The sequence below is a fragment of the Primulina tabacum genome, chromosome 11 (genome assembly GCF_025594145.1).
Source record: "Primulina tabacum isolate GXHZ01 chromosome 11, ASM2559414v2, whole genome shotgun sequence".
Lineage (NCBI taxonomy): Eukaryota > Viridiplantae > Streptophyta > Magnoliopsida > Lamiales > Gesneriaceae > Primulina > Primulina tabacum.
The window spans coordinates 30,198,010-30,219,953 of record NC_134560.1 but is presented as its reverse complement, the minus strand read 5'-3'; the positions used below and the strand labels follow the sequence as shown (position 1 = coordinate 30,219,953).

Sequence of the window (21,944 nt, the reverse complement as noted above, 5' to 3'; positions counted from 1 at the left end):
CTTGCAGATTTACTGGCTTGACGGAAAATGGTTTGTTTTTCTTCGGTGTTCTTTCGTTTTTTTCCAAGCTTTGTCAGTTTCAGTAACAAATGCTCTTTGTGGTCTGCAAAACTAACAATGCTAATTTGTTAGTTTTTCTTCGGTGTTCTTAAAACGACGTCTTTTCACCTTGGCCGCCTTTGTTCCTCTCCCTTAAAGGTTTCTGGCGCAGTAATATAAATATATATTGTTTAAAAGCCAGAAGCTTTTGAGGGGAGGATCAAAATCTGTCATGGTTTTGTTCTCTGTGGCATTTTACCTACTGCGATTTCATATCCGTTTCCGCCTTCACAGGTTGTCTTTCAAGTATCTGATCCTTTATATATATCACTTATGTATTTAGTTAACAATATGCGTTCTTTGTGGAAAGTATATATGGAGAAGTTGAGGAAGTGTGTTTAAAATAATTAATTCGTTTGATGCTACCATGCTAATTGTTTTAAATCGTTCCGAAATTACGAGTTATAATTAGCCACCCAATATTTGTGCTAATTACCAAATTAACAAGTGACTATTTGTTCATAAAACTCAATACACAGTGACAATCAATTTTTAATATAACATAAGATTTTTTATGTATTAATTTCTATGAATTTAGCATTAGAAGTTGGTCAAGCGACGCACTGATTCAATCAATATGTTTGAAATTAAAAGTTTAGGGATTAATATTTTTATTTTATAAAACACTAACTCACTTATTATTTGTTTTACTGTTAATTTTCGACCTTAGCTAGCAACATCCACGGATTGTCTTAATATTTAACATATGCTTCAAGAAAATTGGCATACGTACGTACGTGTCCTTGATCTGACATTATACTCCCGTCATGAAAATTGGCATATGTACGTACGTGTCCTTGATCTGACATTATAGCTAGCAGCAACCTATTGTTAGTCAATAGATAGTCTTCTTTCGTTTTTTTTGCGCTCAACAAATTAAATTGAAAATGACATTATTAAGTGTAATATTTTCAGGTTTAGATCAAATTTATTGTTATATATTTCTGGTATTTTGCAGTATTGAAATGGATAAATCTTGGATTCACTCGGATAGAAGGTCAAAACAGTACGAGGAGGGTGTGGAACTGTTTATCAGAGGTTGTTTAGAGAATCCCCATATTGACCCCAATTTAATTCATTGTCCTTGTTGCAAATGTAAAAATCTTAAAAAAAGACCAGCTAAGTCCATTCGAGAGCATCTTTATTTCCATGGTTTTAGTCAAAATTATGTGAATTGGATTTGGCACGGTGAGTCTGCTGAAAGTGACAAAGTAAATTGGAGCAAGAACAAGGAGCCAATTGGTAACTATCACGGACACTTTGAAACCACTAATATGTATGAGGCAGCATATGATAACTATACAGAAAATCCAGAAGCGTTTATGGAATTTTTGGAGGAAGCAGAGAAACCTTTGTATAATGGATGTAAGTGTTACACAAAGTTGAGTGCAATTGTGAAACTATACAACACCAAAGCAAAGCATGGGATGAGTGACGCTCTATTTTCCGATCTACTAATGGATTTTGGGGATATGATACCAGATAATCACAACCTGCCAACCAAAATGTATGATGTAAAAAAGACATCGAGTTGTTTGGCGTTGAGTCATGAAAAGATTCATGCTTGTTCCAATGATTGCATTCTTTATAGGAAGCAATATAAAGACTGCGTAAACTGCCCTAAATGTGGCTTGTCACGGTGGAAGCTAACCAAGAAGAACGTTGAGAAGAAAGGTGTTCCTACAAAGGTGTTGCGGTATTTCCCTCCCATACCAAGATTTAAGCGCATGTTTAAATCTCTACATACCTCGAAAAATTTAACATGGCATGCAGAAACCACAGGAGTTCCCGATCAGTTACGTCATCCAGCTGATTCGCCATCTTGGAAGTTGGTGGATCATATGTGGCCCGACTTTGAAAGTGAACCAAGAAATCTTCACCTTGCACTTGCAGCTGATGGCATTAATCCTTATAGCAACCTTAGTAGTCGGTACAGTTGCTGGCCAATTATGTTGGTCACCTATAATCTGCCTCTAAACATGTGTATGAAGAGAAAATACATCATGGTAACTATGCTCATTTCAGGGCCTAAACAGCCAGGAAACAATATAGATGTCTATCTTGATGTGTTAGTTGAAGATTTGAAACGATTGTGGGATGGAGTTGATGGTGTCTATGATGCTTATCGAAGACAATTTTTCACTCTTAAAGCAGTCTTACTATGGACCATCAATGACTTTCCAGCCTATGGTAACCTTAGTGGATGTACTACACATGGTTATTATGCATGCCCAGTATGCAAAGAAGATACTTATGCAAAGCATTTGGAAAATGGGAAGAAAATGTCATTTGTTGGTCACAGACGATTCCTACCACGGTTTCATCCATATCGGAGGCAAATGAAAGAGTTCGATGGTATGGAAGAACATGGAGAATCATCTACACCATTATCTGGGGTTGCTTTGTTTGACAAGCTTTCTGACATAAGGTGTGTTTTCGGAAAGAAGATTATTGTGAAAGGTAAAAAGAGAGAGAATGCAAAGGACAATAATTTGGAAGATAGTAAAGAAGAAAAAGATTTTGGATCAACAGATTTCAGAAAATGTTGGAAGAAGAAATCAATTTTTTTCAATCTTTCTTATTGGAAACACCTGCATGTTAGGCATTGTCTCGATGTGATGCACATAGAGAAAAATGTCTTCGAATCTCTCATTAATACTTTGATGAATGTTAAAGGAAAAACCAAGGACAATGTGGCAGCTAGGTTGGACATGGTTCAAATGGGAGTTAGGCTTGAATTTGCACCTAAATTTGGTGAAAAAAGAACATATCTTCCTCCTGCTGCATGCTTATTCACAAAAAAAGAAAAGTTACAAGTTTGTCAGTCGATAATGGATATAAAAGTCCTAGAAGGTTTCTCATCGAACTTGAAAAATCTTGTGTCCTTGTCTGAGTTGAAATTGATTGGCTTGAAATCTCATGATTGTCATGTTCTAATGCAGCATTTCCTGCCAATACTCATACGTGATGCGTTACCAAAACATGTTAGATATGCCATCATAAGATTATGCTTCTTCTTCAAAGATATTTGTTGCAAGGTGATAGATGTAGCCAAGTTAGATAAGCTGCAATCTGACTTGGTTGTTACACTCTGCTTATTGGAGCAGTATTTCCCCCCTTCTTTCTTCGATGTCATGCTTCACTTAACAGTTCATCTTGTTCAAGAAGTTCGATTATGTGGACCAGTGTACTTCCGGTGGATGTACCCGTTCGAAAGATCCATGAAGGTGCTTAAGAGTTATGTAGGCAGTCGAAAACATCCTGAAGGTTGCATTGTTCAGAGATATTCAGCCGAAGAAGCAATTGAGTTTTGTTCGGAATACCTAAATGACCTTGATCCTATTGGGGTCCCTCAATCAAATTGCGATCCCAAATCAAACATTGCTGGCTTCTTAGCATGCAAAACACCAATTATAGTGCCACAAGTTGACCTTCAACAAGCACATTTGACTGTGCTGGAAAATACAGAAGAAGTATCTCCCTACATTATGTAAGTGTATTGCATTATTCTATAATTCTGCACCCATGTGATTGTCAATATTTAATATCCAACACAAATTTCTATATAAATATTTCCACAGTGAACATAAATATTTCCTGAAGTCAATGTTTCCGAGAAAAGAGAAAGATGAAAGGTGGGATACAAGATGCTCACAATAAGAAGTTCATTGACTGGTTTCGTGCAAAGGTTAGGTGGATAAATCTGCTTTATGCATTTTGCGGTGAACAGTTTGGAGCTAGTATTTTAATCACCCTATTCTAATTGTATAAATGTCAGGTGGATGCTGAAATAGATAGCTGCAATGGTGGAACAACATCAACATTGACATGGCTGGCTCATGGTCCACGTGGGCAAGCCATTAAGTATAGTAGTTACGTGATAAATGGCAATTTATACCAAACAAAGGCACGGGATGATGAGAGAGTTTACCAAAACAGTGGGGTTTCTCTAGTTGCTAGCACCATGCTTGTCTGTAGTGCCAAAGATAAGAATCCCTTGATGACTGATGTGACTTTCTATGGAGTGATTGAAGAAATATGGGAGTTGGACTATCATCAATTTCAAGTTCCTCTTTTCAAGTGTGCGTGGGTTGCAAATGACAAAGGAGTAATCAACAATGATGAATGTGGATTCACCTTGGTCAATATGAACAAAATAGGGCACAAGAATGACTCATTTGTCCTTGCAAGTCAAGTCAATCAAGTCTTTTATATTGATGACCCATACAAAAAGGGTGGTCAATTGTACTCCATGTGCCAAATCGATGTTACGAGGGAGATGATGATGGTTGGACTAGTATTCCTGATTCTCGACCAATTGATGATGTTGATACTCATTCTATTCCGACTCATGAAAGTTACTTTAGATCAGAAACTGAGGGTGGCTGGGAAACGAACAAGAAAAAATGATCTGTTTCACTTTTATGTCATATTTTTTGTTATGCTATAAACATAACCTCATTGCTATTATTTATGTCATGTTTATTATTTATGTCATGTTTCTACAAGTCATGTTTATTATTTATGTTATTATTGTTTCTGTTATTATTTATGTCATGTTTATACATGTCTTATTACAATTATTTTTTATGTTATTTTAATGGTTAATGTTATTGTGTAGGTTTTAACATTGGTTTCATTCATGTAAATATGTAGAAAAGGCTCAATGGGTCGTAAAAAAAAAGGACACAAATGCTACAGTTGAGATGATACAAGGAGTACATGATGATAAGCTAAATGAAGTTACTAATGCAGAGTACCCTATACTTACTGATGGAGAAGAACATCCTGTAGATGTGCAGAGGAACAAGCGAGGCCCTACGTTGATGGGTAAACTAATTGCTACTGCCAGATGGGGGAAAAAAGCAAAGATTGATTATGATGACATGGGGCGGCCAGCATACAATGCAAATGGAAGGGCTTTACAATCATACATTGGTTCTATTGCTAGAGCCATGGTGCCAATCATTATAAAGTCATGGCCTGAAGTTCCAGAAACCATAAAACAAAAACTGTGGGAAGATATTTCGGTAAGTACAAGCTTCAATTTGAATTTACAATCATACTTGCACCTCTAAATAATCTGTTTTTGTTGCAGAATGTCTTTGAACTAGCGCCAGAAAGTCAGTATGCTGTGATGAATTCAGCATCTCAGAAGTGGCGAGATTTCAAAAACAAATTGACTAATAGATTTGTTTGGCCGAACAAAGATAATCCTGAAAAGTTGATTTTTCCACCAAGTCAGTATCAAATCCCACTAGCGGATTGGAAAGCATTTGTGGATGCGAGACTGGATCCATCATGGGAGGTACTTTAATAATTGATATGTTTCCTCACGAATTTATTAAATTCAATACTTAACCGAGCCAACATAATGATGCAGGTTACTCATGAAAAACAAAAACAACGGACCATGCATTGTAAATATCACCACAGAATGTCTCGCAAGGGTTATATCGGCTTGGAGACTGAACTGGTAAGAAACAGAGCAATATATTTGTAATTTTTAGCATGTTCTTCATGTTATTAAACATATGAGTTTTGAAATTGTAGCGGAACAAAAAATTGGTCGCTGAAGATGAGGAAATCGATAGATCTGTGCTTTGGCGTAAAGCTCGAGAAGACAAATCTGGCAACATAACATGTTCGGAGACCTCAGAAGTAGCTGAAAAAATTGTAAATGTTTAGTTTTATTCAATGGCCATATTGCCTAGATAAATAACACTGTAGATTGTGAATTGATTTGTCATGTCTCCAATTGTAGGATGAATTGTTGGAAAAGAAAGGCAAAGGAGAGTTCAAATCTTCTGGAATGAATGACGTGTTAACCGCTGCCTTAGGAAGCCAAGAACACTATGGAAGGGTTCGAGGTGTGGGAGGTTTCGTAAAACCACAAGTATACTTTAAAACTCCAAGAAAGAATAGAGAAACAATCTCAAAAGCTGTGATTGAAAATGTAAAAGCACAATCGGAGGAGACTAAAAGTTTGAAAGTTGAATTGGAGATGCTGAGGTCTCAACTTGCTGCTGTGATTCCATTAATCAATGATCGATCTTCTGAGACTGTAGCATCAAACAAGTTCCCAGGAGTGAAAGACTCAAAATTGTCAGATGATGTGCAAGAAGTTTATGATTGCGGCACTTCAAATACGAAGGTTGTATGTCTCTGAATTTTGATGTCAATTAAATTATATTCACCTCCATATAAAAATATATCATGTCTTTTTGTTCTTGAAAGGGGAAAAAATGTCACCTGGCTGTAAAAGAACGCGAAAACGTGGTGGCTTATGGCACAATAATATCAGAAGGAGGTCCAAATGTTATGATTCACCATGTTCCACTTGGGGAAGAGAACTTCAAGGTATCTATTGATGTTGTCTTAGATGAAAAAGCACAGCTTCCGATCCCAATTAAGTTTGGACCAACAATCACCAATGATGCTGTTGGAGTCATTGTTGGTTGGCCTAAAGAGTTGGTTATTTTTCCAACGACAAAGGTACTTTCGGTTTTCATTTGACTTTGTGTTTGCAACTGTCAGATATGTTGCTCGAACAATGTTTTATTTTAAAATACTTGTATGAATAATATTTTAAATTGTAGAGGAAGGGGAAACCTCAATCATTTGTGCTTGCGGATGTTCCTGGTCAGCGCGACAATTTCAAAGAAATTGAGAAAACATTACCCATGTCGTGCAAGTATATCTACTCTCATGTTGTTCGATTGCTAAATGAATCGGATACCATATGCATTGAGTTCGAGGACGCTATGTTTGGACGTCCTAAAAGCATACGGTTGCTAAGAGAAGATATCGTACGCTTTATGGAGATGATGGAGATAGGTGCCAGAAAAATTTTAGTTTACATGGGGTATATCTAATGTCTAACTTACAATATTTGTGCATTTATATAATATTTTTTGTGGTACTTGTTCATATTTTGAAAATTTTCTAAACGATATATTTGTGCATCTATATCATGCAGTCACCTCTACAAAGATTTGAAGAAAAAAGACAAGGCTGATTATTTTTCGTTTGTGGATCCCGGTAATATACCTACATGCCCGATTGGCACAGATGGCCGTGACTTATCACAACATATTGCTAACCAGTTGGAAGCAGTGTGTAGAGATAACATCTGCCTCATCCCATACAACACTGGGTAAGAATTTAGTTATTTATAGATTTTTACTTCATGGTAGTCAATGCTTTAATTTCATTTTTTCAGGTACCATTGGATCTTGACAATCGTCAACGAAGATAAGAATATGATATATTTATTGGATTTTACGTCTAACAGGAATCGAGATGATACATGGAAAACTATTGTGACAAAGTAGGTAGTAGCTTATGTTGATTTTGAATACATTAACTTATAAATATGCAAAAAAATAACTTCTTACTATTTAAAATGTAGTGGGGTGAAGATGTACAATGCCTCCAAGGGTATTTCTAAAGGGCCAGGTTTTAAAGTATTGACGGTATGTATTGTACTTATTTATGAATACATGAATTGGTAGTGGTTATTAATTAGATTGTGATTGTTGCATTAACTTTTCAATTCCATTATAGGGTAATCTGAAACAAAGTGGTTCGGTTGAATGTGGATATTGTGTCATGAGGTACATGAAAGAGATAGTCGATTGCGATGATCCACACTTGGAGAAGATGGTGAGTTTCTTCTTGGGATAAATTTGTTGATTGATTGAGATGAATTGTTGTCATTAAGATATATTTTATTTTTGAGATAATGTGTTGCCATTGGGATATATTTTATTGTTGAGATAATGTGTTGCCATTGGGATATATTTTATTGTTGAGATAATTGCTTGAGATGAATTGTTGTCATTGTGATATATTTTATATTAGTGATAAAAAAAGGAAATTTTGTTCCTGTAAGTGTTGTCTTTTTTTCAAGATTCTTGTATCATTTCCAAGTGGCACAAATTCAATCTGTTCTTACTTTTAAGTTGATTTTGCTTCTTGAAACAAGAAGTTGGGTTGCTTCAGATTTTGTTGGAGTTTAAGGTGATCTGGTTGTTGTTGTAACGTGCCGTGTATTCTAGTTTCTATTGTTGACAACTATTGTGCTCTTTAAAAAGTATTTTTACTCTGAATTGAATTGATTATCTTATGATTGGCTTTAAGAAATATAGTTCAAACCCAGTATGGATAAACAGATATATGTGTATTTATGTGTGCACCATTTGTTGAGGTTTACTTCATGAAAATGCTGTTTATGATCTTAAATAACTGTTATTCTGGCGGTTCTATAGTTTGTAAAGTGCTTCTTGTATGTAGTTGTTTGAACTATTGGTTTTTCTTTTTTGGAAATTACCTAAAACAAATGTCCTCAAATTCTTTCTTTGTGGAAAATATTCTAGAATCACCCTGCTTGGAAACTGTTATTCTTCTTTGAATCAAACGAGTTGTATATGGGTCATTTCAGCTATTTGAAATACTGGTGCCACGCAGCACATTTCATGCACTTTCAATTTTGAAGTCCTCAAAATTGTTTATTCAATCCAATTTTTTTAGTTACTCCCTCTGTTTTTTCGTATTGAACTTACCATCCTCTTTTTATTTTTGTATGCCCCTAAATAATTATCTGCTTTCTGATATCAAATTACTTCTGAATTTCCTTTTACCCTGCTCAGCTTTAATTTTGAGGGTATGAAAGTTAGTGTACCCAAACTTTTCACTTTCAAGTCAAAATAACATATCAATTTACGATGGAAATGTTTGTTTTATGTTTTTGCGTGTTGGGATAAACTTTGTTAGTTATAGAAGTAGATGATTATTTTTTATGCACTTGTTGTCAAGGTGCAATATTTTGTTTCTCTAAAGATCAATGCAATGTTTTAGTTTAAATTTTATGATTTGGGAAAATATTTCGTGAGATGGGTTTAGGAGACTAAAAAAACATGCTTCTAGCAAGAAACATGTTTCGTTGACTATTGTTTTAATATTCATCATGTCTCATTTGAAATGGGGCGTGTTTTTGGTTTAGTAAGTGCAATTGTCTTCATGCAATTGGGGTAATCTGTAATGAATTTTTATCCGGTGTTATTTCAAGATGCAAATGAAATAAGTTCGTACTTTTAAATGAAACCTGCCTCTACCAGTACTGATATATTTTATATCTGTCAATTTTTATTTGAAATAGATGAATCTAATGTATTTTATTTTTCAAATTTCAGTTTGCAGGATGCATCAAGAACCAATATTACACTCAATGTCAATATGACGAGGTCAGAAGTGAATGGAGTGAATTTGTTTACTCCTATGTAGGTGCTTAGATGGATGGTGTATGTTGGGATAAATATTTTGTTTGTCACTTGTGGATTTTTTGATATACTTTTGGTTTTGTGGATACATTTTTTGGGTTACTTGTGGATTGATGAATATGTAATTGTGGATTCGTGGATATTAATCATATTAGTGCATTAAGTCATATATTGCGAAGTCATATATTGCGAAGTCTTTTTTTAATACACTAATTATATTAGTGTATTAAGTCATATATTAGTGTAATTTATTAATACACTAATTATATTAGTGTATTAAGTCATATATTGCGAAGTCTTTTTTTAAAAATTACTTCATCAAAATAAAAAATAATGATTTGTAACAGGTAAATTACTTCGTTGTTATTTGCAAATTTTGAAGTAACATAATATTAAATACTTCGTCAATAAGAAATCAGACGAAGTGATAGAATTAATTTACTTCAACATTGTTCTGTAAAAACAAAGTTGTTTTGCGCAATTAGTTCACCAAAACACAAATTACTGAAGTCTTTCGAACCAGTTACTTCGTCACTAAATGCAAATTGTGAAATAACATAATATAAAATACTTCAACAAATAGGATAAATGCTGAAGTTATAGATAATATTACTTCGACAAATAGGATAAATTGTGCAATTGTTTGTGTCTATTACCTCATCAAAATACATAACTACGAAGTCTTTCAGATGAATTACTTCGTCGATTATTGTAAATAATGAAGTAAACTATTATAAACTACTTCGCTAAATAATAATTAAGACGAAGTTATATATAATATATTACTTCATTATTTACAATAATTGATGAAGTACAACACATTTCTTACTTCGCCACCGGTCCAATTCTGGACCGGTTTTCCTTCGAAAACCGGCCAAAACTTCAGTATTTTCAAACATACAACTTCGGTTATTATGCGAAATAAAAGGTACATCTATTACTTCACGTCCATATACTTCGGCAATTAACTACCTTATTACTTTATTGAATACGCGAAGTAAAAAACGATTTTTCTACTAGTGACTGTAACTTCTTAACCATCAGAATAGTGAGGAGTAATTAATTACTCAAACTTGTTTTTCAACAATCCATTTTCATCAGATAATATTGTGGCTGCCAAATGTGCTCGATAAGTGTCCATCTTCACATCCTGTGCATAGCTCCAGATCTCATCTGTGTCACGGGCTAGACACTCCAACCACATGCATGCATAGACACCACAATCGAGGGTTGCACCTTGTTGACGACAAGGTTCTCTTAACATTGGCTCACTTACAAGGTCGAATCCCCATAAGTGACGTATGGAACAAGCCAAAAACTTTGTCTGCAACAAACAATACTTTCAAAATTTAATCTTAATTTGTATTTACATAAACTTTGAACATTTCAAAGTAAACTTACATAAACTTTGGCTTTCCCAACTGAGAATGGATCATGCATGGAGTTCCACACTTTAAATATCCCTTCATCTCTTTTGTAAACCAACAAAAACCAATGCCGCCTGTCATTAATAGGGAAAATGATGTATCTGCATCTTCTAAATAATTCTCCAGTCAGTTACTGCAGTCTAGCCATCGTGAAAGATGTCATCAGTGAAAGAAAAGCTCCATAATCATCCCGATGTACCATCGTTCCCAAGTTGTTCCAACTTCGTAAGGACTTCTTTCTATACATTGAAGAACACATATACTCATTTATCTTAATATAGTAAAACGAAAACAAAAAAAACGCAAAACTCGGACTGCTACGAACCTGCACCATTGTGTCCATGCAATAAATCTCAAATCCATGCTGCAAACTTTGCTTTTGCATAATTCTCATGTAAACATTAATTATCTCAGACTCAACAGGATCACCAAAAAGAAAATGACATAATATCGGTCCACTTAAACTCATAACCGCATCTTCCCAAACGACAACACTACAAAATAGAAAATTCAATTTCATTAAAAAATTTTGGACACATTATTACGAAAATAAGAAGAAGAAACATACGGAAGATCAACGTACTCCAACTCTTTTCTAGCAAGAAAGTTTGTCACCAATTTTCTCTCTTCATCATCAGCTTCTTCATGTCCACAGAAATCTGATCTGCCTTGAAACTTATCCATGGCAACCTTGCCAGGAGTATTGCCTTTCTTCTCAACGTCTATAACTTCCTGTCCAAAAGCGGCGCTATATTCAGCAATATAACAGAAAATCCAAACATCAATAACAACAATAGTACTGAAAAACAGAAAAACTAAATTAAACTTAATACAATCGATTTCGAAATAATTGACACTTCATTTACCTGTTTTGTCACCTTCCTCTTACGTCTTGGTGTTGAGCTAGGTGGAGTCACAAACATGGAACCTTTTTTTTTCTTCACACGATCATCCCTAGCCCTGACGTGATCCGCAATTGAAGATTGAGAAATAGATTTCTTCTCCACTTCAGAAGTAGCAACAAAACTACCACCAATGCTCTCATCAACACAAGCATTCAAAGAATGGGATTCATCTAACTCTTTTTTTTCTTTAGCCAAATCAGAAACAAATGCATTTACCACTACGTCAACAAAATCACCAAAGTTAGCTCTTGCATCATGTGGTGACTAAAAAGTCACCTTTTCTTCTGTTTATCAACCTTCTCCTCAGATTCAACAACATTCTCACGTTTATCCGCCACAGACCTTTTTCCCTTCATTCTACGTCGAACCATTTTACCCTCTAATTCAGCACATCTCTTTCTCAGTATCTTCAAATCATTCATTTGTTTCAGGACAAGTTTCTCAAAACGTTTTACTTCAGATCTATTCGTTTCTTGATTTAAAACAAGATTCATGTCCACTAACAAATTCTCCTCCTCACAATTCAGTGCCAGCTGCATTTAGTGGGATCTTGCTTTCCCCCAACCAAACAACCGAGGGTAAACATTTAAACCACGCCTTACTCCTAAAACTGGGACTGTCTCATATAACCAAGCCTAAAACAAAAAATAAAATAAAAGTTAATGATAAATACTAAGATCATAATTAGTGAAGCTGAATACTAACCATCAATCCAACCGTGCATCTATCAACATAAAGTTTTTTCCCGATCTGACATATTTCTCGATATAAAAATCGGAAGGCAGCATCTCCCCAAGCATATTCAAAAAATATCGTAAGATCATCGAGATAAGGAAATATAAATCCAGGAGTTATATAATTGCCCGTGGGAAATATTATGCAGTTAAAAATGAACAAAATGAAAGTTCTCACAAAATCATCAATATCATATTCATCGTCACTTCTTGCAAGGAAAATCAATTTTTCAAAATGGCTATTCGCTTGGCATTGGTGACCTTGCCGTCAAAATGACGTGTCAAATATTTGGACTCCATTTTCAGGTCGAAGTCAACTGGTTGTCCAATGTGATGTATGCCGAGCACAACAGAGAAATCAGCTGATTTGAAAGGGATGGTAATATTATCACCAACAAAAAAAAGAACATGAATCACCCTGAAATCTGTTCAGAAAATAATCAATCCGCCCACTACTGATAGCAAGGACTGGCATATCAATCCATTTGGCGAAAAGAGTATCATTTATCCGACTCATATGCTGCTCACCTAGAATTGGCTTCAATTCTCCCATCACAGTTTAAAAATAAGGAGGGGAACATCGTGAAAAATATTCTTTACAACTATTCTTCTCATTATAATCATGAATTAGTTTGTCTTCTGCAGTAGTTTCTATATTAAAAAACATAAAAAAATTATACAATAACTATTACAAACACAATTACAAAAAAGAATAAGAAACAGAACATAATTGCATATACACAAAACAAAAATTAGCATTTAGACATGTCTATTTGATCAACAAATCTAGCCATGGTATTAGACGCAAAAAAATTAATTGCACTGGCCACAACAGTAGACGGAAAATTCCCTAATAATCACATAAAAATTGAATTGTGCATAGCACAAGGAATTTGGAACAGCAGCTTCGAAATTAAGCACAACTACTAATTTTTGAATTTAATCGAAATTTCTAAAAATATTAACAATACAACTAAAAAATTCGAATGAATAACAATATCAAGAACAAAGCCTATAAATTGGGGAAAAAAGGTTGTCAATAACCTAAAACAAACAATAACAGTTTCAAAACCACAAAAAAGTTTCCACAATTAACAAACCCTAGACATTGACGAAAATGTGGTTCTCATTCGTACCTTGCTTCGATTTCTTCTTATTTCGAGTTCTTTGACATTCATTCGAGGTGCTAGCTTCTGCAGATTTGTTTGTCGCCTTTTTTTTCCCCATTTGCTACATCTCAGTTGAAGCTTTCCCTCATTGTCGTGATATCCTTTCACTCAGCCGAACAAGCTCTGAAGAAGAAGGGAGAGAAGATATAATACAAAGGAGGGTAGTAATGGGTTTTTATTAAATATGAGGGTAATTCGGTATTTGCCTCTTCATTGGGGATGACCAAAAGCAAGAGCGGACTTGCCATGAAGACAAACAACATGTCATCTGAGGACAATGAAGCGGCATTATCTTTGTTTTATTTCTCTTTCCCTGAATCTCTAAATGTTGTTCAAGAACATGATTTGTGGTTTTCTTTAATTCCGTTATGAACTAATACAGCTTCTGAGATTTAGATTAATCTCTCAGTCTCCATTTCTGTAATTGCTCTTCAGAAGACTGACCTTCGCGGATTATATCTCTCAGGGTCGACTAAACCCTCATAGAAGCAAGATTAAGAGCCTCGCTCCTAGCATATACTGCAAGCTCGAATCGCTTTCTGCTTGCAATGGTATTTGAACTGTCAATTGAGCGATATCAGCTGCCTTTCTACTCAAAGCGTCTGCGACAACATTAGCCTTTCACGGATGGTAGCTAATATCGCAGTCGTAATCCTTCACCAGCTCTAACCATCTCCACTGCCTCATATTTAACTCTTGGGAGAAGAAGTACTTCAAGCTTTTATGATCAGTAAAAATCTTGCACTTCTCCCCATATAAGTAATGTTTCCAGACCTTCAAAGCAAATAATATTGCTGCAAGCTAAAGGTCATGAGTCGGATAATTCTTCTCATGAACCTTCAACTGTCTAGATGCATTTGCTATCACTCGATCATTCAGCATCAGGACTGCGCCTAAACCAAGCTTCGAAGCATTTGTATATAGAATATAATCTCCTTGCCCTGATGGCATCGATAGAACTGGCGCTGAAGTCAAAGCTTGCTTCAGCTTCTCGAAACTCTCCTGGCAATTTGATCCCCAAATAAACTTCGCATTTTTCTTCGTCAAGGTGGTCAGGGGTACTGAAATAGTAGAGAAACCCTGAATGAACTTCCGGTAGTAGCCTGCTAGACCCAAGAAACTGTGAATCTCGGTCACACTTTTAGGTACCGACCACTCTCTAATTGCCTCGACCTTGCTGGGATCGACTTCAACTCCATCTCTAAAAATAATGTGGCCTAAGAATGTCACTCTCTCGAGCCAAAACTCGCACTCTCTGAACTTGGTGAATATTTTTCTGTCTTGCGATATTTGTATAGTCATTCTTAAGTGCTGATTGTGCTCTTCTCTACTCCTCGAGTAAATCAAAATATCATCTATAAAGTATATGATAAACTGATCCAGATACAGCTGAAATATATGATTCATGAGATCCATGAAGATCGCTGACGCATTGGTCAACTCGAATGGCATCACCATAAACTCGTAGTGCCCATATCGAGTCCTGAAAGCCGTCTTATGAACATCTGACTCCTTCACCTTCAGTTGATGGTATCCCGAACGAAGATCCATCTTCGAGAAAATCGAAGCTCCTTGCAGCTGATCAAACAAGTCCTCGATTCTAGGTAAGGGATACTTATTCCTGATGGTTCTATAGTCAATGCAGAGTCGCATACTACCATCATTCTTCTTAACAAATAGTACCGGTGCGCCCCACAGAGAACAATTCGGGTGAATAAAAACCCTTGTCCAGCAACTCCTGAATTTGATCTTTCAGCTCTTTCATCCCTGCTAGTGCTAGACGATATGGTGCCTTAGAGATTGGCACTGTACATCAACTCAATAGAAAATTCCAAATCTCGGTCTGGTGGAATGCCAGAAACGTCCTCAGGAAAGACACTGGGAAAGTTTCTAACAACCTCAACATCCTCTAGCTTTTGACTGTCCGGAAGAGGTACTGAAATAACACTCGCTAGAAAGGCTTTGAAGCCTCGCCTCATAAGTTTCCTCGCACAGATGCAGGAGATAATATGCGACATTTGCTTGTTTCTCGCTGCCTCAAAGACAAAAGATTTCCCGCTGGGCGGCCGAATGGATACTAACCTCTGTCGGAAATCTATCGAAACTCTGTTCAAAGATAGCCAATCCATGTCAAGAATGATGTCGAACTCAGGAATCGGAATACGATGAGATTTTCCTGAACCACATTCTTCAATAAACGAAGCTCCAGATTCCTCACAATGCTCGTGGTAACCATCTGATCACCAGAAGGAATGGAAACTTTAAAGCCCAAATCCAAATCCTCGGGTATAATCTTCAGTCGCTTGACAAACGTCTCGAATATAAATGAGTGTGTAGCTCCTAAATCTAGCAATGCATAGATAGCTACACCTGAAATAAATATCCTTCCTGCTACTATCAAATCCAATCGAGTTGAAAACTCAAAGAATTTCTATCATTAATCATCCAAAATTCTTGAAAATTACCTCGCTTAGCCCTTCGTAAGTCTCAAAATTACCCAATTTACACCAAAAATAAGTTTAGAAAAGTGCATTTCAGCCCCTTAAAGTTTCAAAATCATTCAATTTGGCTCTTAAAATTTTGAAAATTGCATCTTTTTCCCAACAAATTTCGGATTTAATCAATTAAGGCCCTAACTTCTCTAAATTCATTGTTTTGAACCCTAAAATTCCAGAAATTACGAAAACAACCCATGTTTTCTAGAATTCGCAAGACATCCCCTGATATTCTCAAACTTGCAATTTAGTTCCTGAATTCTCTGCCTTGTGCATTTACACCCTCAAGTTATCTGTTTTTTCACTTTAGCCCCTAAGGTTCGCGATTTACAATAAACGCCACATAATTCTTAAATTGATTCAGTTCATTCCTTTACATTCTTAAAACATATATTTTATGCCAATTTATATAACTCTCAATGTCAACCCTTAAATCCAACTAAAGTAGAACATGCAACCTATTTTCTTTTAAGTTCCTTATTATTCCAATCAATTCCATTAACCAAATTATCATTGCATGCAATAAGGCAATGTAAAAATGTTAAGCAACTAGATTACCAGTTATCAACGTCGTGTCTGGCCTTGCCTCTGCCTCCTCAGCATGCATGACATAAGATCTGCCAACAGTTGGTCCTTTCTACTTTGGGCAGTTAATGGCTTTATGTCCTTCCTCCTTGCAAATCCACTTGAATGATCCCCACATGAACTTGCCAAAGTGTGGGCGATTGCACTCCTTGTATAGTGGTCTTTCTTCAGATTTTTGGGCAACTCCAAACTGTGGTGGCTTTTGCTGCCCTGGCTTCTTCCACTGTCCTTGGGGCTTTTGGTGCCCCTAAGCTTAGGAGGTCCCATTAACGGCCTCTTGTTTTGCTGAGTGCTTTACTGATTCTGGTGCCTCTTGTGCTACATTTCAAATTCAATATCTTTCAAGGCTTGTTCAGCTTGAAAAGCACAAGCAGTGGCAGCTGCATAATCCGTCGGCCTCATCAACATCACATCTCAGCGAATAATGGGTCTGAGGCTATCCAAGAAATGCCTCAGTTTCTCAGCAGCATCTCTAGCAATGAGGGACACAAAGTGACAACCCCTATCAACTTCTTTATGAACTTAGCCACAGATATGTCTCCCTGAAGAAGACTCATAAACTTCCACATCAAGCGTCATGTGACGTAAGCAGTGAAATACTTCTCATAGAAGATGTCCTTGAGTCGCACCCTAGTAAGGGTGGCAAGATTGACACCCTACTCAGCTCCTTCCCACAAAAGGAAGCATCATCTCGCAGCATATAAATGGCACACCTAACTCGATCAGCATCCCCCATATTCAGATAACGGAACTACATCTCAAGGGATATGATCCAACCCTCAGGAAAAAAATGGGTCGGTAATACCTGAAAACTCCTTCAGACCCAGCCTCCTGAACTGTTCATACATATCATGTTGTGGCCTCGGAGCATGCTGCTCAAAGAAGCATGCCATCCCCTCCAGCACTCTAGTAGCAGCATCCCCATTAGGAGGTGGGGGTGCATTCTTTCTACGATTCTCATGAGTATCAGCCTGTCTATCAGTATTATGTGGGCGTCTATGAGGCATATATCTAAACGTTTTCCAAATTATAACATAACTAACATGCAATTAAATCTAAGCGTCTAACCATTTAGCTTACAAAAACCTTTATCGATCAACTTAAACATAAATGCCAATTAACCTTCAGAAGCATATAAACATGTAACTTAATCATATAATCATATAAACATGCAGGTGCCATCATTAAATCATTTAAAGCATTTAAACTTATAGACTTGAGGCTTGACGACTGAGCTTTCTGGAACTGCCGGTGGCACAACTCTTACAAGAACATTGCTCTGATACCAACTGAAATGTCTCTAACACGTTTTACTTTAAAATATACTAGAATTTTTTTTTAAATAAATTTCTTAGGTTTCGGCCGAGATATATATATACGTCAAACCAAACCTAAAAACTAGCATTTTTTTCAAAAATAGCATAAACATCATCAATCCTCTCAAAAAACACTCTTAATTCCAAAAATCATCAAAATATTTAAAGTACTGTAAAAGCATAACTGTGCGGAAAAACTAGCAAAGGTCCTCGGGTTAGTGCACCATCCGCCCAGCCAGTTCAGTCATCCAACCATCCAGTCTCAACAGTAAAATCCTCACCCGCATCATTCACACGTAGTGAGTCTATTGACTCAGCAAGCCTTAACCATAATAACAAGTAATACGTATACTTTTAATAAAAATAGCGTTTTCATGACGTGCATAACTTAAACCTTTTCTTTCATTACATACTTTTCCTTTCATCATAAACTTTTCCTTTCATCATAAACGTATACATTTCCTTTTGGGTGAAATTCGTTCATTAATTGTGACCATCATTCATCTTTCGGTCGACTGATCAATCTCATCTGTAACCATGGTACCAGGTAGCGGGGAAACAGTAAACATTTTTCCCGAAACGTCTACTACTAAAATACTACTAGAATTTTTTTTCCTTTACAAGCTAATTACAAAAATGCTCATACACATGCATGCAAATGAAAATAGTCCACCATGCGTATTAAAAAATTATTCAATCACTAAATAAAAATAACTGCAGTTAAACAAATCCTAAATATCATCAAATTCCTAGACTACTGTTTGAAAAGAGCTCAAACGCAACAATCAAAAGCCTATCGTATCATCAACGTATAAAAAGACATAAAATGTATAAAAAAACAATGTTCATCCATGACCTATAAACATATAGTGCGGAAAAAATGCAAGGTCCTCGGGTCATCGTGCGCACCCCCAGCTCCGTCTACTCAGTCTTCGGCGCCTCCAGTCTCAAACTCAACGTGCTCACCTGCATCAATCATACCTAATGAGTCTAAAGACTCAACACACTTGAACCGTGATAGCAAGTACATATACTTAACATGCAACAGTGAAAAGTATTGTAATTAACATACATTTCCCGATCTTAAAAGCATGAACTTAAACATAGCATGTCAAAGCATAACATGTCCATAACATATCTCATCATATCAGCATATACATGTTCAGTTTCTTTATTTAAATTCAGATAATTAGTTGTGACTTTCGTATTAGCTCTAATCGATGGATCCATCTATGTATAACCACGGTACCCGGCGGCGGGGACATCAACAACAGTTTTACCCATCCACTGAGTCTTGGACTTACATGTTCGTGCTCGTGCTCGTGTTCGTATTAGTCACAACCAACTCCCTACCTTCAAAAACATGTCATCGTATTCATCACTTATAAAAATCATACATATACGTAAATTTTCTTAAAATCAAGCATGCAACGTATTTTTCGTATTTTCATAAAAATTCATGTTCATAATATCATATATATTTTAAACATGCAATTTTAGTGCTCAGGACGCTGCTAGAACCGCTAATTCGACCCGGGTGCAAAATGACCATTTTGCTCCTTAAAGCCTAATTGCCCATTATACCCCTGGACCTCAAAATTTAAACCCGAATCCAACCAAACTCCTTAAAACACCTCAAAACATGATTATAATCATTTCCTAGACGTAACTTGAGCTCGTTCCGTAACTTTTATATTCGTTTTAAAACTTGGACCGGGGTCCCAGTTTTAACCCGAATCAACACAAAACTTAACCAAACTTTCTCAAATTTTTATCAAAACTTAATCACACCCTACCAGCCCCTAAAAAACTCAAATCCAGCCCATTTGAACCCCATACACTTGTCTGCACCTTTCTGGAAGTCAGTGCACTCCAAAAACCCGAGCCCTAGTTGCACTGCTAGCACCGTAGTCGATCTTAGCCCACACCAGCTCGGCCCCGACCTGACCAGCTACCCTCGGCACATGCTCGAACTCCCCTGGACATATCTAACTCAGATTTCAGGTCCCATGCACGCAGCCTTGCGCAATTTCACCCGAAGTACCCTCAAACGCGCGTCCCCTAGCTCTTATGACTTCGAACCTAACCTAGACCAAGACAGCCATGTTCCAACCCATATGGACCATGGCTCAGACCCTCCAGGGTCTGTACCACAGCCCTGCTCGACCCTTGCATGGCCACCTCTCCCCCTTTGCCAGATCTCACCCTAGCTTCCCTCAACAAAGCAAGATCTGATCGCTCCTTGCCTAACCATGACCCGACTTGCACTCGAACCTTAATGTGTTTAGCCTCTTGGGACATATATCTAGCATCCCTTGAATGAATACATGGAAAAACGTGAGTTATATGTAAAACGGTATGCATATTTCATGAAAAACCTTGCAAAAACGATGAAACGTAATCGATCTATTGATTTCTCATGCATAAACACACAAATCAGCATATAATGATGTGAATGATAAGAAAAACGAGATTTTGGGCTTGCCTTTGCGTATATACGCTCGAAACCATAGAGATATTCGCGTAGAACTTGCACTGGAGAGACGGGGAAGGATTTCTTTGTAAAAACTTGAGAGAATTCGAAGGTGGCTGCTGGTGTATTTTTTAAAATGTTGCAGGAGAATGATGGAGGGGGCGGCCGAGTTGTTTAGGAAATAGGTTTAGGGTTTAAGTGTAGGATTAAGTCATAATATTAAGTGTTAATGGCCCCTTAATTAAAAATAAAGAGATTAAAAGAATTTTAGGCCCATTAAGCAATAAAATAATCCTATTAAGCCAAAAAACACTCCTGCAAAATATTTCGTTTAGGTACGTTTATAAAAATATTGTCCGAACCCCCTCAAAAAGTCCCCCGACTTGCTAAAATTTGCTTACCGACTAAAAATATTATCCGACGGATAAAAATACTCTACCAAGGTATATTTTCGAAAATCACCTTTAATTACACCATATATTAAATAATTAAAAAATAATTATTTAATAGAAATAAATTTCCTTAATTATACCCGGTTTCCGTTCTTCGTTTGAGCGCGAAATACTACTAAAAGCCCTAATATGTGAAATTTTAATAAACCACGTATTCATGCAATAATCATGCATTGAATTCTTTAAAATAATTAAACACATATTTAGTAAAACTCTAGATTGCATGCAGTCAGGTTAAATAGCTCGAATTTTCTATACCTTACATTTTCGTTTTGTGCCTTAGCCTATAGTTGGCGGGACACCTGTAACGTACCGTACTTTTAACCATACTTAAAATTTGCGATAAATAAATTTTTTTCTTAAATAAGAAATTCTCATTCAAAATGCCAAATAATTAGAATTCTTGAACAAATACTTGAAATTGTAAAAAACTTGCAACAAGTATTTGTTTAAAACATCATAAAGTAATTTCCTTAAAAATTAGAGTAAATAAAATAACATGCATAAAAATCCTTGAAAACTAAGGCGGTCCTCGGGTTAGTCCACCGCATAGTCCGAACCAGCTCACTGATCCTCGTCTCTTGTCTCCTCATACTCGTCCTCACCAGTATCGATCAAGTCTAGTGAGTCTAAAGACTCAACATGTATAAACTGGGAATATGTAACGTATAATAAAACCACATTCATTTTAAAGTAGTACATACGTAACAGAACTTAGAACATTCTTTCATAACATAGACGTGCCATCATTTCATAAACATTTTCATAAACGTACTTGCATCATACATAAACATGTATAGTCATCATTATTTTGCGTAGAGATATGTTTCAAAGCAAGTGAACTATAACATAGTGCGCCTGATCAGACCAAACCACAGTACTGGGCTGACAGGGATGTCCACTACAACATACATAAGATCTTCGGTCATACTTAACCGGGTGTATTGGTCCCTAGTCATACTTTACCACTTTTCAATCCTGATCAAAATCCGGTCATACTTTACTGGG

The 21,944-nt window shown here is 36.3% G+C and overlaps 3 protein-coding genes across 3 annotated transcripts; 2 read left to right on the top strand and 1 right to left on the bottom strand.

Annotated features, from left to right (window-relative positions):
* The first annotated feature begins 1,064 nt into the window (after positions 1-1,064).
* LOC142519734 (uncharacterized) lies at positions 1,065-2,718 on the top strand. Its single transcript, XM_075622762.1, has 2 exons — positions 1,065-2,643; positions 2,702-2,718. The coding sequence occupies exons 1-2, from the start codon at positions 1,065-1,067 to the stop codon at positions 2,716-2,718; spliced, it is 1,596 nt and encodes a 531-aa protein (XP_075478877.1).
* A 1,028-nt stretch (positions 2,719-3,746) lies between these two features.
* LOC142519733 (uncharacterized) lies at positions 3,747-6,823 on the top strand. The gene is made up of 10 exons (XM_075622761.1): positions 3,747-3,779; positions 3,878-4,334; positions 4,756-5,129; positions 5,198-5,407; positions 5,483-5,575; positions 5,653-5,775; positions 5,864-6,253; positions 6,337-6,512; positions 6,554-6,594; positions 6,699-6,823. The coding sequence occupies exons 1-9, from the start codon at positions 3,747-3,749 to the stop codon at positions 6,564-6,566; spliced, it is 1,869 nt and encodes a 622-aa protein (XP_075478876.1). The 3' UTR covers positions 6,567-6,594; positions 6,699-6,823.
* A 3,620-nt stretch (positions 6,824-10,443) lies between these two features.
* Positions 10,444-12,042, bottom strand: LOC142519732 (uncharacterized). Its single transcript, XM_075622760.1, has 5 exons — positions 11,674-12,042; positions 11,376-11,539; positions 10,942-11,301; positions 10,782-10,881; positions 10,444-10,704 (listed from the first exon to the last, which is right to left on the bottom strand). Exons 1-5 carry the CDS (start codon positions 11,728-11,730, stop codon positions 10,444-10,446), a joined length of 942 nt encoding a protein of 313 aa, XP_075478875.1. The 5' UTR covers positions 11,731-12,042.
* Positions 12,043-21,944: the final 9,902 nt, after the last annotated feature.